Source organism: Artemia franciscana, chromosome 5 (assembly GCF_032884065.1).
Source record: "Artemia franciscana chromosome 5, ASM3288406v1, whole genome shotgun sequence".
Classification (NCBI taxonomy): domain Eukaryota; kingdom Metazoa; phylum Arthropoda; class Branchiopoda; order Anostraca; family Artemiidae; genus Artemia; species Artemia franciscana.
Window position 1 is genome coordinate 58,281,365 of NC_088867.1, and position 15,890 is coordinate 58,297,254.

The 15,890-nt window shown below is 37.1% G+C and overlaps 3 protein-coding genes across 4 annotated transcripts in view; 2 read left to right on the forward strand and 1 right to left on the reverse strand.

Annotated features, from left to right (window-relative positions):
• Nucleotides 1-15,890, forward strand: part of LOC136027642 (uncharacterized) — a 242,873-nt gene that overhangs the window by 169,907 nt on the left and 57,076 nt on the right. The gene's annotated exons all lie outside the window — the stretch shown is intronic.
• LOC136027639 (uncharacterized) overlaps nt 1-15,890 on the forward strand; it is a 203,604-nt gene that overhangs the window by 158,445 nt on the left and 29,269 nt on the right. The window lies entirely within an intron of this gene.
• Nucleotides 1-15,890, reverse strand: part of LOC136027640 (uncharacterized) — a 41,555-nt gene that overhangs the window by 2,755 nt on the left and 22,910 nt on the right. For both annotated transcript variants that reach the window (XM_065705065.1, XM_065705066.1), the window contains exon 3: nt 11,538-11,719. In XM_065705065.1, coding sequence (XP_065561137.1) covers nt 11,538-11,719 — 182 coding nt within the window. The remainder of the gene's footprint in view (nt 1-11,537; nt 11,720-15,890) is intronic.

Below are 15,890 nucleotides of genomic sequence, written 5' to 3' on the forward strand. Positions count from 1 at the left end.
TGCAGAATATACTAGCTCAAAATGCAGAAATGTAAACAAACAAGCTATTAAGGCAAAATATAACACACACACAAAAATTCCTACAACGAAGTGTTTGATCATTATTCGTCTATATCAAAGGTTGCAACAGTAGATACGACGGAACAGCTTCCCCCCAAAAAAATTCCCAAAATTGTTCACATTTTTTTAAATACTAGTAGCCGTACCCAACCATTTGTAGTTCTATAATATAGCTATTTTTAGAATTCCTAGCAAAATTTTTTCCAAAATATGAAGAGCACCCCAACATCTTTTTGCTTTTATTCATCAAAAAAAAATATCAACAAAACTTACAGAAATTAATTCTTTTAACTTAACAAACAGAAGCTGTTTCAACAAAAGAAGTTTTTTAAAATAAGTACAGAACTAATTTAAACCAAAGGGGAGCAGAAGTAGTGAAAAAAAAGTCATGCTTAAAACGTAAATAAACCATTATAAATAAACTAATGAAACCCTCTGACAGACCGTATTTCAGACAGTAGGTGGTGCAAATACCGTAGGTAAATACCGCTTTGTAGGGCTGTAATGAGAGAAAGGTAGATATAGCTGGGGCACAATATAAGGATAAAGGATGACAGATTACCAAAAAATGTCCTTTTCAGCCAACTGTCTAGGGCTAAACAGAAAGCAGGCTGTCCGCAGTTGAGGTGGGAGGATGTCATAAAGAAAGATTTAAAGGGAATAGAAACTTCCTGGGAGGGTGTAAAGAGGGAGGCTCTGAATAAATTGGGATAGAGGAGCGTGCGTAGCTGTGTTGGACTCCAGTGGCTTGGTGTTGCGGTGAGTTCTTCATAGTAGAAGCAGTAAAGAGAGTGGAGGGGTTGTAGGGGTTTCCCCCCTCCAACTCCCGCCAATGTCATCAGATCCGGTCGGGATTCAAAATAAGAGCTCTGAGACACAGTATCATTCCAAACATCAAATTTCATTAAGATCCAATCACCCGCTCATAAGTTAAAAATACTTCATTTTTTCTGTTTTTTGCGAATTAACCGGCCCCCCAGTCCCCCCCCAGATGGTCAAATCGGGAAAACCACTATTTCCAATTTAATCTGGTCCGGTCCCTGATACGCTTGCCAAATTTCATCGTCCTAGCTTACCTAGAAGTGCCTAAAGTAGCAAAACCGTGACCGACAGACAGACCGAGAGACCGAAAGAATTGGCGATTGCTATATGTCACTTGGTTAATACCAAGTGCCATAAAAATCTGTAGTAAAGACGTGGTCTTGAAATGTCTAGTTTGGCAGACATCCATTAATTAAAGCCAGAGCATTAGTTAAGGGTGAAAAATCAGAACTGGTATCATGAATCGCTTTTGTTTCAAAATTTCTTTTTCTTGGTTTGCCTCATTACTATATTTACTTCACTGACTATGCATGCATCATAGAATAAAAAAGATAGCATTCATTTATTAATTTTTATTCTTTTTGGAAGATGGGGATTAGTGGACTTTGAGGCTCCTGTCTGAGCAAATGGAGCAGAATATTTTTTTTCTCCAGCTCGACAAAACACCATAACGCGCAGTTGCTTTTTTATGCTTGTCGTCCGATAGACCCTGTTGCAAGTTAAAGGGTAGGATTCCTGTTTAATTCGTTTTATGATTGAAAAAAACATATATTTTGAACAAACCCTTTTTTCATAATGAAACCTTCTCGTCACTCAAATAGGAAAATTTAAATTTAGAATTCATTTTCATTATAAAAGCTTAGGCAGCAAACCAAAAGGTTAAAGACCCTCTTTGCCACCGCCATCCATAAATAGTTCAAAACAGCTATTAGCAAAAACCCGTGAACGCTGATTTAGCTAGATATATTTATTTAAATTTGCAAAAGACTTACTCAGAGCTACAGCATATATTGAAAATATTATTAGCCCCTTCATCAGTGTTTCAATAAATAAGAAAATTCAGAAAAAACCTTCAGATTTTGTTTTTGAAATGAAGTCTCTTCACAAAGTGCAATGAATTTAAAAGAGAACGTTGCTTGCAAATTTCTTGGCATTGATTTCAGGTGTTAATAATAGGTCATACGCTAGATCAATTACCCATCTCTTCTAAAAAGATCTCATCATTTAACTCCAAAATCTCTGGAAAAAGGTTAGAGCTTTTTTCTAACAAGTGCTCCGTAATTAATTCATATTTTTAGCAAGGGACTAAAAACTTTTCCTTTTTTTTACACCAAAGGTTGGATAAAATAGTCGTAATACCATTCCTAAGATATTAGAGAGTCAAAACACTATGTAATTTGCACCTGCAGAAGGATCTTAACCCCTTCCGAAAAATTAAGCGATAACAAGAGCTAAGAGCTCATATGGCACTTGTGATGAGGCGAGAAGAGCTAAGAGCCAAGAGATCATACGGTATGAGCTCTAACAAAATTCTATGAATCAATAGATTGATTTAAAAAGGAAAATAAGAGGCTTAATACCGGTCAAGATTTAAAATAAGAGCTCTGAGTCACAAAGTCCTTCTAAATATCAAAATTCATTAAGATCCTATCACCCACTCGTAAGTTATAAATACCTAATTTTTTCTAATTTTTCCTCTCCCTTTTGCCCCCCAGATGGTCGAATCTGGGAAAACGACTTTATCAAGTCAAATTGTGCAGCTCCCTGACACGCCTACCAATTTTCATCGCCCTAGCACGTCCAGAAGCACCGAACTCGCCAAATCACTGAACCCCTCCCCCCAACTCCCCCAAAGAGAGCGAATCCAGTACGATTCTGTCAATCACGTATCAAGGACATATGTTTATTCTATCCACCAAGCTTCATCCCGATTCCTACACTCCAAGTGTTTTTCCAAGATTTCCCCCTCCAAATCCCCACAATGTCAAAAGATCTGGTCGGGATTTGAAATAAGAGCTCTGAGACATGAATTCCTTCTAAAAATCAAATTTCATTACGATCCGATCATCTATTCGTAAGATATAAATACTCCAATTTTCATGTTTTCCAAGAATTCCGGTTCCCCCCTCCAACTCCCCAGAATGTCACAGGATCTGGTCGGAATTTGAAATTAGAACTTTAAAGCACAAGATCCTTCTAAATATCAAATTTCATTAAGATCTGGTCACCCTTTCGTAAGTTACAAATACCTCAATTTTCAAAATTACCCCCCCCCCCCCAATTCCACCAAAGAGAGCAGATCCGGTCCAGTTATGTCAGTCACGTATCTTAGACAGGCTTCTATTCTTCCCATCCAGTTTCACCCTGATCTCACCGCTTTAAGTATTTTCTAAGATTTCCGTTCCCCCCAACTGCCCCCCCCCCCCAATTACGCTTGATCCGGTTGAGATTTAAAATAAGATGTCGGAGTTACGAGGTCCTTCTAAATATGAAGTTTCATGAAGATCCGATCACTCCTTCGTAAGTTAAAAATACGTCATTTTTCTTATTTTTCAGAATTACCCCCCCCCCCCGCAATTGAGAGGATCCGTTCTAATTATGTAAATCACGTATACAAGACTTCTGCTTATTTTTCCAACCAAGTTTCATCCCAATCCCTCCAATCTAAGCGTTTCCCATCATTTTAGGTCTCCCCACCCCAAACTTCCCCCAATGTCACCAGATCCGGTCAGGATTTAAAATAAGAGCTTTGAGACACGATATCCTTCTAAAAATCAAATTTCATGGAGATCCAATCACCCGTTCGTAAGTTAAAAATACCTCATTTTTTCTAATTTTTCTGAATTAACCCCCCCCCCCCAAGTACCCCAAAGAGAGCGGATCCGTTGTGGTTATGTCAATCATGTATCTAGGACTCGTGTTTTTTTTCCACCAAGTTTCATCCCGATCCCTCCACTCTAAGTGTTTTCCAATTTTTAGGTTTCTCCCTCCCAACTCCCCCCCCCCCAATGTCACCAGATTCGGTCGGGTTTAAAATAAGAGCTCTAAGCCACGATATCCTTCTAAATATCAAATTTCATTGAGATCCGATCACCCGTTCGTAAGTTAAAAATACCTCATTTTTTTATTTTTTCAGAAATACACCCCCCCCCCCCAACTACCCAAAAGAGAGCGGATCCGTTCCGTTTATGTCAATCATCTATCTAGGACTTGTGTTTATTTTTCCCACCATGTTTCATCCCGATCCCTCCACTCTAAGTGTTTTCCAAGTTTTAGGTTTCCCCCTCCCAACTCCCCACCCTCATCACCAGATCCGGTCGGGATTTAAAATAAGAGCTCTAAGACACGATATCCTTCTAAACATCAAATTTCATTGAGATCCGATCACCCGTTCGTAAGTCGAAAATACCTCATTTTTCTAATTTTTAAGAATTACTCCCCCCCCCCCCAACTACCCCAAAGAGAGCAAATCAGTTGCGATTATGTCAATCATGTATCTGGGACTTGCTCTTATTTTTCCCATCAAGTTTCATCCCGATCCCTCTACTCTAAGTGTTTTCCAAGATTTTAGGTTTCCCCCCTCCAACTCCCTATCATTCCAAACATCAAATTTCATTAAGATCCAATCACCCGCTCATAAGTTAAAAATACTTCATTTTTTCTATTTTTTCCGAATTAACCGGCCCCTACTCCCCCCCCCCCCCAGATGGTCAAATCGGGAAAACGACTATTTCTAATTTAATCTGGTCCGGTCCCTGATATGCTTGCCAAATTTCATCGTCCTAGCTTACCTGGAAGTGCCTAAAGTAGCAAAACCGGGACTTTAGGTTTTCCCCCTCCAACTCCCCCCAATGTCATCAGATCCGGTCGGGATTTAAAATAAGAGCTCTGAGACACAATATCATTCCAAACATCAAATTTCATTAAGATCCAATCACCCACTGATAAGTTAAAAATACTTCATTTTTTCTATTTTTTGCGAATTAACCGGGCCCCCACTTTCCCCCAGATGGTCAAATCGGAAAAACGACTATTTCTAATTTAATCTGGTCCGGTCCCTGATACGCTTGCCAAATTTCATCGTCCTAGCTTACCTGGAAGTGCCTAAAGTAGCAAAACCGGAAACGACAGACCGACAGAATTGGCGACTGCTATATGTCACTTGGTTAATACCAAGTGCCATAAAAAATGGTCAAAATGATCTTATCGTCTTTTGCTAGGCAAGAACAAATAATTGGGCAACAAGCAGAACTCTACCGAGTTAAGCAACTCGTAGATGAAACCGAGAAGCCCTAGAAAAGTATAGTATAATCTGTATTTAAGACAGGAAAAGGCTAAGAAATTCCGGTCAGGGTAAAATGCTTAGAAAAGATACAAAATGTCAAAAGAAAGCTAGAGAACAAGGAAATAGCTAGAACAACTCATCATATAGGGAACGGAATCCCCGTAGTTAAAAAGAGGGTAAGAACTGTGTTACGTCCAGACAAACTGCCAGAAACAAAACGTAAAATATTAGACCATAAATATTAATTAGCACACTTTCAAAATAGAGCAAAAAAAAATTATTAAGTAAAAAAAGATTTATAGGTAATTTTTTTTAATAATATAGTCTATCTATAAAAACCCTCTTTTAATGGTCTATTTTTGCAACATTTAAGAGTACATTGCACGGCACTCCTAGTTTTCCGTTAAGAATCTGTGGAGTTTTTTTTATAGCACGAGTTCAGTTGATCTGCAAAAAAAAAAGTCGTTAGTCTCGCTTGGACGGTGAAAGACTATAAAAGAATTTTCGCAAAGGAGGATAAAAGATTATCTCGACTCCACAATCGAGTACGAATTCGTAATTCACGCAGTAATTCGTTACGAATTACTGCTTAGCTCTAAATTAAACCTAGAAAAGAAGTTCATTTTGGCCATCCTTCGTTTTTAGCTCTACAAAGATGTGCTCGCTTTATTCTTATATTGTGTTTTATTTTGTTGCTCTAAAAATGTTGGTTTAACTAAAAATAAAAACGACTTACAAGCCTTAGTCAGATAGAATAGCAACTACAGACACAATTTCAATCAACGACATAGAATTTCAAGACGATTCAGAAGACGAATTTCAAGACGATAGAAGATTCAGACGAACGCTGAACTAAATCAAAACGAGCATGTAGATCTATCTAATTAAATAAACACATAAAAAGAGCTAAGCGCTCGTATGGAACTTATGAAGAGGTCGGGAGAGCCAAGAGCTTACATGGCATGAGCTCTAGCAAAATTCTAACAACCAATACATTGATTTAAAAGGAAAATCAGAGGCTTAATACCGGTCGGGATTTAAAATAAGAGCTCTGAGACACGAGATCCTTCTAAATATCAAAATTCACTAAGATCCGATCATCCACTAGTAAATTCAAAATACCTCATTTTTCTAATTTCTCCTCTCCCTTCAGCCCCCCCCCCCAGATGGTCGAGTCAGGAAAAACGACTTTATCAAGTCAAATTGCGCAGGTCCCTAATACACCTACCAATTTTCATCGTCCTAGCACGTCCAGAAACAAAAGACACGCCAAAACACTGACCCCCCCCCCTAGCCCCTCCAAAGAGAGTGAATCTAGCTCGGCTATGTCAATCACAAATCTACGACATTTGCTTATTTTACCCACCAAGTTTCATCCCAAACTCCACTCTTAGCGTTTTCCAATATTTCCGGTTTCTCCCTTCAAATCCCCCCCAATGTCAGCAGATCTGATCAGGATTTAAAATAAGAGCTCTGAGAAATGAGTTCCTTCTAAATATCAAATTTCATCAAGATCCGGTCACCCGTTCTTAAGTTAAAAATACCTTAATTTTCTAATTTTTCCGAATTATCCCCCCCCCCAACTCCCCAAAAGAGAGCGGATCCATTCCAATTATGTCAATCACGTATCTAGAACTTGTAAATATTATTTCCATTCTTCACGGCAGCACTTTCAGACCCGTGGGAAAATGCCGCTTTTTTGATTCTGTAAATTTTTCTATTTATCACTCAAACAAGATATATTGGCTTTGGGGTCGGGTAACTGCCGCATATATTTAACACTTATAGATTTTAGTCCATCTTTAATTTGAAAGTGGTGCCTGCCTGCTTGAACGGAGCTTTCCACTCGAAAGCAGAAACATGGTTTGATGAAACGCAAGCTCGGCTGCACAACTTCAGATACTCCTCTCTGACATAGGCTACATAACTCCACTTCACATTGCACACCATAGGCTCTGGCTCGAGGACAAGCAAAAACCATCGTTTTCGGCCCCAGGCAAGAGTTCTGCGGAGCTTTCCAACATCTAATGCCATATTCATCAATCCGCCCTGAGGATTTCCGTAAAAAACTCCCACTTTCCGTAACTGCTGCTCCTCACTTTCAGTAGAAAAAACTTTTCATATTTATTTTTTCATTGTTTTCATAAATAATGCTAGAAAATTCTGCGCCCCCTCCACTGAAAGTCTCTTCCCCCATGAGAAGTTCCTCCATGAAAAGATCCTCCCACTTAACCTCCCCCCTCAACTCTCCCCCCCCCCAACAAAAAACCTCCTGAAAACGTCTGTACACTTCCCAGTAACCATTATTATATGTAAACACAGGTCAAAGTTTGCAACTTGCAGCCCCTCCCACGGGGACTGCGGGGGAGTAAGTCGTCCCCGAAGACATAGTTATTAGGTTTTTCGACTATGGTGAATAAAATGGCTATATTAGAATTTTGATCCGGTGACTTTGGGGGGAAATGAGTGTGGAGGGGCCTAGGTGCCCTCCAATTTTTCTGGTCACTTAAAAAGGGCGCTAGAACTTTTAATTTCCGTTAGAATGAGCCCTTCCGCGACATTCTAGGACCATTGAGTCGATACGATCACCCCTGAAAAAAAAAACACAAAAAAACACGCATCTGTGATGCGTGTTCTGGCAAAAAATGCGAAATTCCACATTTTTGTAGATAGGGGCTTGAAACTTCTACAATAAGGTTCTCTGATACGCTGAATCTGATGGTGTGATTTTCGTTAAGATCGTATGACTTTTAGGGGGTATTTCCCCCTATTTTTTTTAAAATGAGGCAAATTTTCTCAGGCTCGTAACTTTTGATGGGTAAGACTAATCTTGATGAAACTTATATATTTAAAATCAGCATTAAAATAAGATTCCTTTGATGTAACTATCGGTATGGAAATTCCATTTTTTATAGTTTCGGTTACTATTGAGCCGGGTCGCTCCTTACTACAGTTCATTACCACGAACTGTTTGATATGACGCTTCTTTTTGTCAATTGTGAAAGAATATTTATTACAAAAAAATATAAATCTGCATGATACATTCTCGTGCCAATTACCCCAGAATATTCATTGAGGGCTACCAAATTTCCAGGAGGCAATGCCCTCCACCGGTGCCCTGGTTTATTCCCACCTTGCTTCTAATGAAGAAAACTCAACTAACAGTTATAATCAACTTGAAGTAAACGTACAAATTGACATTGTAAATTCGCAAACCGTACCTTGTGTTTCGCGTAATGACATCAGTAATTCTCCTGGATTGGTCGATTCTTCAAAAATCACTACCCTACCATCAATTGCAAATTACCCCACATATATCTTGTCAAACAGCTCGTGATACTGAACTGTAAGTAAGAAGCGACCCAGTTCAATATTAATCAAAACTCTTAAAAAACAGAACTTTGATACCAATAGATATTTCAAAAGAATTGGATTTTTATGCTGATTTCTAACATATAGTTTAATTAAGTGTAGCTTTATCCATCAAAAGTTACGAGCCTAAGAAAAGTTCCCTGATTTTTGAAAAAAGAGGGAACCATCCCATAAAATTCAAGTGATTTTCATACCATCAGATCAGATCAATTACCTTATCAGAGAATCCTACTGTATAGATTTCCAGCTCCTATCTGCAAAAATGTGGAATTTTGTATTTTTTTGCCAGAAGAAAGAACGAACAAAGGTGTTTAATTATTTGTTTTTTAAGTGCTCATTTGAACAGACACTAATAGTTATAGTACCCTTTGTTAGTGACCAAAAAATGGGAGGGCAATAAGGCCCCCTCATCCGCTCCTTTTTTCCCAAAACAGTCTGATCAAAATTTCAAGATAGCCATTTTGTTCATCGTAGCAGAACGGCCCAATAACTATACCTATGGATATAACACAAACCCGTCAAAGCCCCAGGCAAAAGGTCGTTAAGCTATAAAATTTGTCCATTTTTTAGGCATAGTATTTGTTATTGGGATGCATGCATATATTTTCGGGTGGGAGCAAAGAGAAATTTTCTACTGTTTTTTTTCAAGGGGTAATTTTCCATGGATAGAGAAGTTTACAGGGAATGAACTTGTTAGGGGGAATTATACACTGCTGGAATTTGCCAAAATTCTTATACAAAATTCTTTGATATGTCTTGATTTCTCTTATCCGTTTCAATTTTACGCGCGGAGTGGTTCAAAGTAATTGTCTGCCGTAAATTTTCAAAGAGATTGAATTGTCAAGAGGATATTTTTATAGGGAGGGGGTTTTTCCGTGCACGTGGGGCCAGATTTCCTGGAATTATTTAAAAAACAGTCATAAATTAAGAGCAACATTTAAACTGAAAGTAAGAAGTAACATTAAAACTTAAAACGAACAAAAATTATTATGTATATGCAGGGGGTTACCCCCTCCTCAACACCTCGTTCTTTAAGCTAAAGTTTGAATTTTCCCCAACACTTTAAGAATTACTTCTGAAACTCAAGGGCCATTCAATAAGGCGCTTTTTTGAAAGTAATACGATGTTTAGCGAAAAGAGTGAGGTGTTGGGGAGTTGGCAACCGCCTACATATACGTAATAATTTCTGTTCGGCTCCTTATTTTCATTTGAATAAACTTTTTTTTTATATTAGAATCTAGTGAAGACAAATTGTCAAGCAATACAAAAACGACTAGTGTCTTTGAGTCCCATACCTGTGAAAATTACCTAAAAAAAGACGTAGAGATTGTCAATACCAATAAACTAATTATTAATCTTGAATTTCTTTATGATTGCTTATCTTATCTTTCCAGCACCAGAAAAGTAATGAAGATAATTTATTCTTGAAATCCAGAGTTCAATCAATCAATCAGTTTATTTATTGAATAAACTTACCACAAAAACAATTTAACATAGACTCCCCTGTGAGGCTCTATAACCAGAGAAAAAAAGAGGGAAGAACACAAAAATGAAACAAATAGTAAAAAAAAAAGATATTTTCAATATAATGCATTTCAACCTTTCGAAGGCTCAACTCATGCACACACAACACACACACAATTAAAAACTCACAACAATACACACAACACACACAAAACAAAAACACACAACAATAATTAAAAGTCTCAAACATAAAGAGATTTTAAGAAACTCAAGCAAAGGGCGATAATTAGCCACATTATTTCGTTGTCCGCCTTTACATAAAACAATTACTCTAAGTCGCTTAAGAGAATTGAGAAAAGTCCCGTTTTCAAAAAGAAGATTTATAATCTCCGTCAATGGCGAAATAATTGAAGGAAGAATGGACTCAGCTACCATAGTTGGAATGCAGTCAGGGTCAGATGACGAAGAACCTTTCAAGCTATTTACAATCCTGGCCACTTTAAAATCAGAAGCAGTATACAACACAATCAATTTGAGGCAAGGCAAACCAAGATAAGATTTGTAATCTGGTTGTGACTGTGAAAACCTAACTGAAGACGCGGTAGTTTTTCAATGTTGGCAAAATATTATGTACATGGTTCTTGAACAGATGGAACACCCTCAACAACTACATCACCAACTGCAAGATTTGGAGGGATAGAAGGAGCTGGAAAAGAACCATACAGGACAGAATTGATCTCTTGTCGGGTTTTTTGAACATCTTTCTCACAATCCAAGAACCTTTTGGAATAATACAGGAATTTGGCCTTCCGGCACAAGGAGTTGAAAAGATTCCTGTAGAGTTTGAATAGCTGAAGACGTGCAGAATCAAAGATGGCTTTGCTGACTTAAAAGCTTTCCAAAGAGAGTTTTTTCTTCTCCAACTCTTTAGAAGGCCAAGGGTCATCCAGGAGCTAAGAAGAATAGACCTTTTTAATCTTGAAGTAAAGGGGGACAGAGCACGTACGTCAAAAATAGACTCTTGACTCTCACTGACTCGTAAAAGGAATTAAACTTTGGAAAAAAAATCATTATTCTAACCAAATTTTCCATGTCTTCTCAGCTAAATGGAATCTGAGGCGGATCAATTCAGTCAGAACAAACCTAAGAGAAGCTGAAGCAGATGCTGGAGTATTTCTACACAACGTTTTTTCATGGCTAAAGCTGGAAAGTACAGGAAAATAGTCTGAAATATCACTCACTACAACAGGATTGCAAACCGAATTAAGAGATGAAACAATATTATCAATTAAACACGCTGACGTATCAGTTAAACGTGTCGAAAAGGGAACCTTTTTGGGACCACTCATATTTCTAGTTATGATTACCAATATTGATCAGGAATTCTCCCAAAGGTGAAAGTATGTGGATAAGTTGTCGATTAAGGTCAATTACTGCTCTCTAGCAGTATTCTTTAAAGTAAAGTTATGCTTTCAGGAAAAAGAGCTAGAGGAGAATTTTGAATATGGATAAATAAATAGCTAAAAATACTCACTCTGTAGTCAATACAATCCTTACAGTCACAATGATAACTGCTCAATCCGCAACGTCCTCCTCCACAGCATGGGTACCTCCCATCTGGATCACACTGAGCAACTGTTATATTGTCAGATAAAAGATGTAATGTCCATCCATGAAAACCACACCGACGGTCATGTCTCCAGAGTGAATGGTTATCTAAAAAGTAAAAAAGAAAACAATGGCGCATAGAAAACGTGCTTGGCCTACACACCTTCTCCACGTGGCAAAAGATAAAAGAATATCTTAGCGTTTAAAATCATAGTAACTCCTTATTTTGTAAGCATAAAACCAACATAAAACTTCCAGGCGTAAAAAAAATCACCATCAATAAATAAATGAAATCCAAGACAAACAACAAATTAGAATAAATAACCAATTCAAACTCAAGACGAGTATAAATTCACATGAATAGGGCTGACAACTGTTATGCCTCCAATAAAATAGCATAATTTTGTAAGAATCCTGGGGGAGAGAGGAGGTAAATTTGGAGCCAATTTTTCCAAATCAAATGAGAATGACAGAGGAAACTGCAATTGAGCTTTATAGTAACAAAAGAGACAAAATAGAAAACTAACAGCCACTAAGATTGCTTAGATTAGACAGGCTTATCATAGTTTTGATAAAATTTTCGGAGAAACTAATTCTCAACCGAAAAGAGGGGGGAACTGGGGTTTTTTCTAAATAAAATGAGAATGAAAGTGGAAACAGAAAAATAAGCCACATAGTAACAAAACAGACAAAGCTATAATAAAAAAATCTAACCCTTCATTAAGAATGTTTGGATTATGCAGGTTTGTTAAGCATTCCTCAAAACATGCCCTGCTAGTTTCAAATTCATACACTAAACTGTTCCTGAGATAATGTTAAACCCTTTAGAAAGCCTACAGACAGACGGCGAGTTGTGATTAAGTTCATTTTCACTCCCAATAAAACTCCTTGAATGTTTCATTATCATACCCTTACACATAGTTGTAATAGTAGTTACAGTAGTGGTATTGGTGTAACAAGGAGTAGTATTGATAGTAATTTTGGTAATGCTGGAAGCGGCAGTAGTATTTAAGTGTTGCAATGATAAGTAGTTGCAATAGAATTTCCTCAATTCCTCAAAAAGGAATTGGAGCAGTAGTACTAATAGTAAATGTAGCACTGATCGTAATGTTACCAGTAGCATATTGCCTTTTGGTCAGTTTATCTTCCCCTTTTAACATTCTCTAAAAGTTGCGACTTAATAACCAAATTCAATTCTTGAGATACGCTCATTTAACAATATACAAGCACAGCGTCCTTTGATTGAAATTTCTCCTCAACGTTGTAAATGAAGCAGTGTGGTAGCAGTAGTAGTAGTGATAGCTGTAATAGCAGTGGAATGTGCATTAGTAGTGGTAGCATAAGAAATTTGTCTTTTTGATCATCTCCCTTATTATTTCCTGTAAGTTCCAAATTAATATACCCAGTCGTTCCTGAGGTACGCCCTTTTGAGAATCTGTATACAGAATGTCTTTTGATTTAGTTAACACTCCCCTCATCATTCTCTGAAAGACTCACCTGAATACTCTTCGTCTTTTTGGAAAGTGAAGTTCAAAAACACATACCTTTCTCGATAACATATACTATATGAAGACAATAAACAAACTGCCTAGTTTACAGCCTTTTCCCTGAGGACTGTGGGGTGGTTCAAATCATCCAATACATAGTTACAGTACCTTGCGACAATGCTGAACAAAATAGTTCTCTTAAAATTTCGATCAGCCGTGTTTTGGAGAATGATAGGTTTGTGACGGAGGGGTTGATTGCAATCAATTCACTTTTGACTCTTAAGAGCACTATAACTCACGACTTCCAATCACATGTGCCCAATCTGATTTGAGTTTTATATAGCCACCCATTCCATCTAAACCTTATATGTCCTGGGGCATAACTTACAACCCTTGTTCCTTATCTTTGGGGATTCTGTCAACCCTGATGGCATTGTTGTATGCTCTTTATGGATATTACACGGATGCGTCTGGGGAAAACAGGTTGTCTGAGAGCAGGGAGTGGGGCTACTCATCCTGCTTCATTTTTGACTAAAAGAAAATAGAACTTTAAATTTTCAATCAATTTAGGCTTCCTTAAAGTTTACACAGCCATCCCATCCATAACAACCTTGAATGCCCTGAAATTTATCTTACAACCCTTGCCCCCAGACTCTAAAGGATTATGCCAACCCCAAAGGCCTTGTTATGTGATTTTTGGACTGTTTTTGAACAAACAACTATCTCAAAATTCCCATTGGACGTATTTTGTGGAAATAGAACTTAAGGGAGGAAGTTACCCTCGGATCAATTTGACTCATAAGAAAGGGCACTAGAGTTTCTGAGTTCCAATCTAATGAGCCCTCTTTCCTAAGCTCATACAACCCTCCTTTTTATAAGAGCCTTATATGCCTTTGGGGCATGACTTACAGCCCTTCTCCTAATGACTGTGAGTGGGAGTTGTCATCCTCATACAAATTTACTGAACCTTTCGACTACCCTTAACAAAATGACTATCTCAGAATTTTGATTGGAAGTGTTTGGAAAATGATGGGCGTGGGGGAGAGGGTGGGGAATGGTTGCTCTCCGATCACTCCCAAAATCTAAAAATAGGACTAGAACTTTCAATTTTAATTTTCAATCGAATGAGCCCATTTCAAAGTTACTACTACTTGTTTAGAAAGTTCCCTGGTCTAAAAAACAAAAATAAATAAAAAAAATACATTTTGCCCTGATCGCTCTTTGCTGTGGCAACGTTATTGCCCTATCTATGATACTGGTGAAACTTATCTATGCTACATTTATAATGAACTCGTTAATTCGATTTGTTTTTATTTTTGTTCGCCAAATCATATTTGGAAACCTAAAAGGATTTCTGATAATAGTAAAGGTTTTTATGTGGGATGTTTTTCAGATACGTCTTCGGAGAAGGGTGGGGGGGGGAGTTGTAATTCGTGGTAGGACTTGAAAAATAATTCAAAAATAAAAAGCAAAGTTTTTTCAACTGAAAATAAGGAGTAGCATTAAAACTAGCAAGGAACAAAAATTATTTCTTATAAGAGGTGGGCTGCCCCCATCTCTATCCCTCAATCATTACAGTAAAGTGTTTTGTGCTTGAAATAAGGTTCTTGTTCCAATTCAAAGGATTTTGCGTTTCAGTATTCGTTCTTAAAACTTTTTAGAAAGCTAAACTTTTAGCAGAAAGAGCGAGGTGTAGAGACGAGTAAAGCCTCCTTTAATATACAGAATATTTTCTGTTTGTCTTAAGTTTTAAAATTGTCCCTAACTCTCAGTTTAAATTTTCACCGGCTAATAGCTTTCAAATGGTATAGTTAGAGATTTAATACATGCATTTAGAATCCGTGGAAAAAGTTAATATTTTTGCCATATTTATAGATATCCTAATTGTGTTTTTGGAATATCGATTAACATTTGGCAGTCTTTCTTTAGTTACATTTTGTAACTGTTCTTTGTAATAAAAGAGCAAACAATACAATTTTGGAAAAACATGTTTCTAATATAAATATTTTAGGTATTCGTCACATAGTTTCCATTTAAAACCTTTGAGGTCCAAAATGTTTTCATTTAAATTTCTTCCTTTTCAAGTACCATATTTCATAAACATTCTGAAATGATATACGGAAATTTGAGTAATGGCACATTTAATCACTGTTACTGACCGTAAAATTTTAGCAACGGAATTAAAATGAGTAATTGCGATTACTCATGAGTAATTATAGATGAGTAATTATATGAGTATAAATGAGTCAAGTGAGTCAATTACTTGAGTAATTGCACATTTAATCACTGTTACTGACCGTAAAATTTTACCGCAACGGAATTAAAATGAGTAATTGCGATTACTCATGAGTAAATATAGATGAGTAAATATATGAGTATAAATGAGTCAAGTGAGTCAGTTACTTGAGTAATAGCACATTTAATCACTGTTACTGACCGTAAAATTTTAGCAACGGAATTAAAATGAGTAATTGCGATTACTCATGAGTAATTGTAGATGAGTAATTACATGAGTATAAATGAGTCAAGTGAGTCAATTACTTGAGTAATAGCACATTTAATCACTGTTACTGACCGTACCATTTTAGCAACGGAATTAAAATGAGTAATTGCGATTACTCAGGAGTAATTATAGATGAGTAATTATATGAGTATAAATGAGTCAAGTGAGTCAATTACTTGAGTAATTGCACATTTAATCACTGTTACTGACCGTAAAATTTTACCGCAACGGAATTAAAATGAACAATTTTTTCCAAATAGAAGAGATTGAAATTTGGGTAATATCGGGG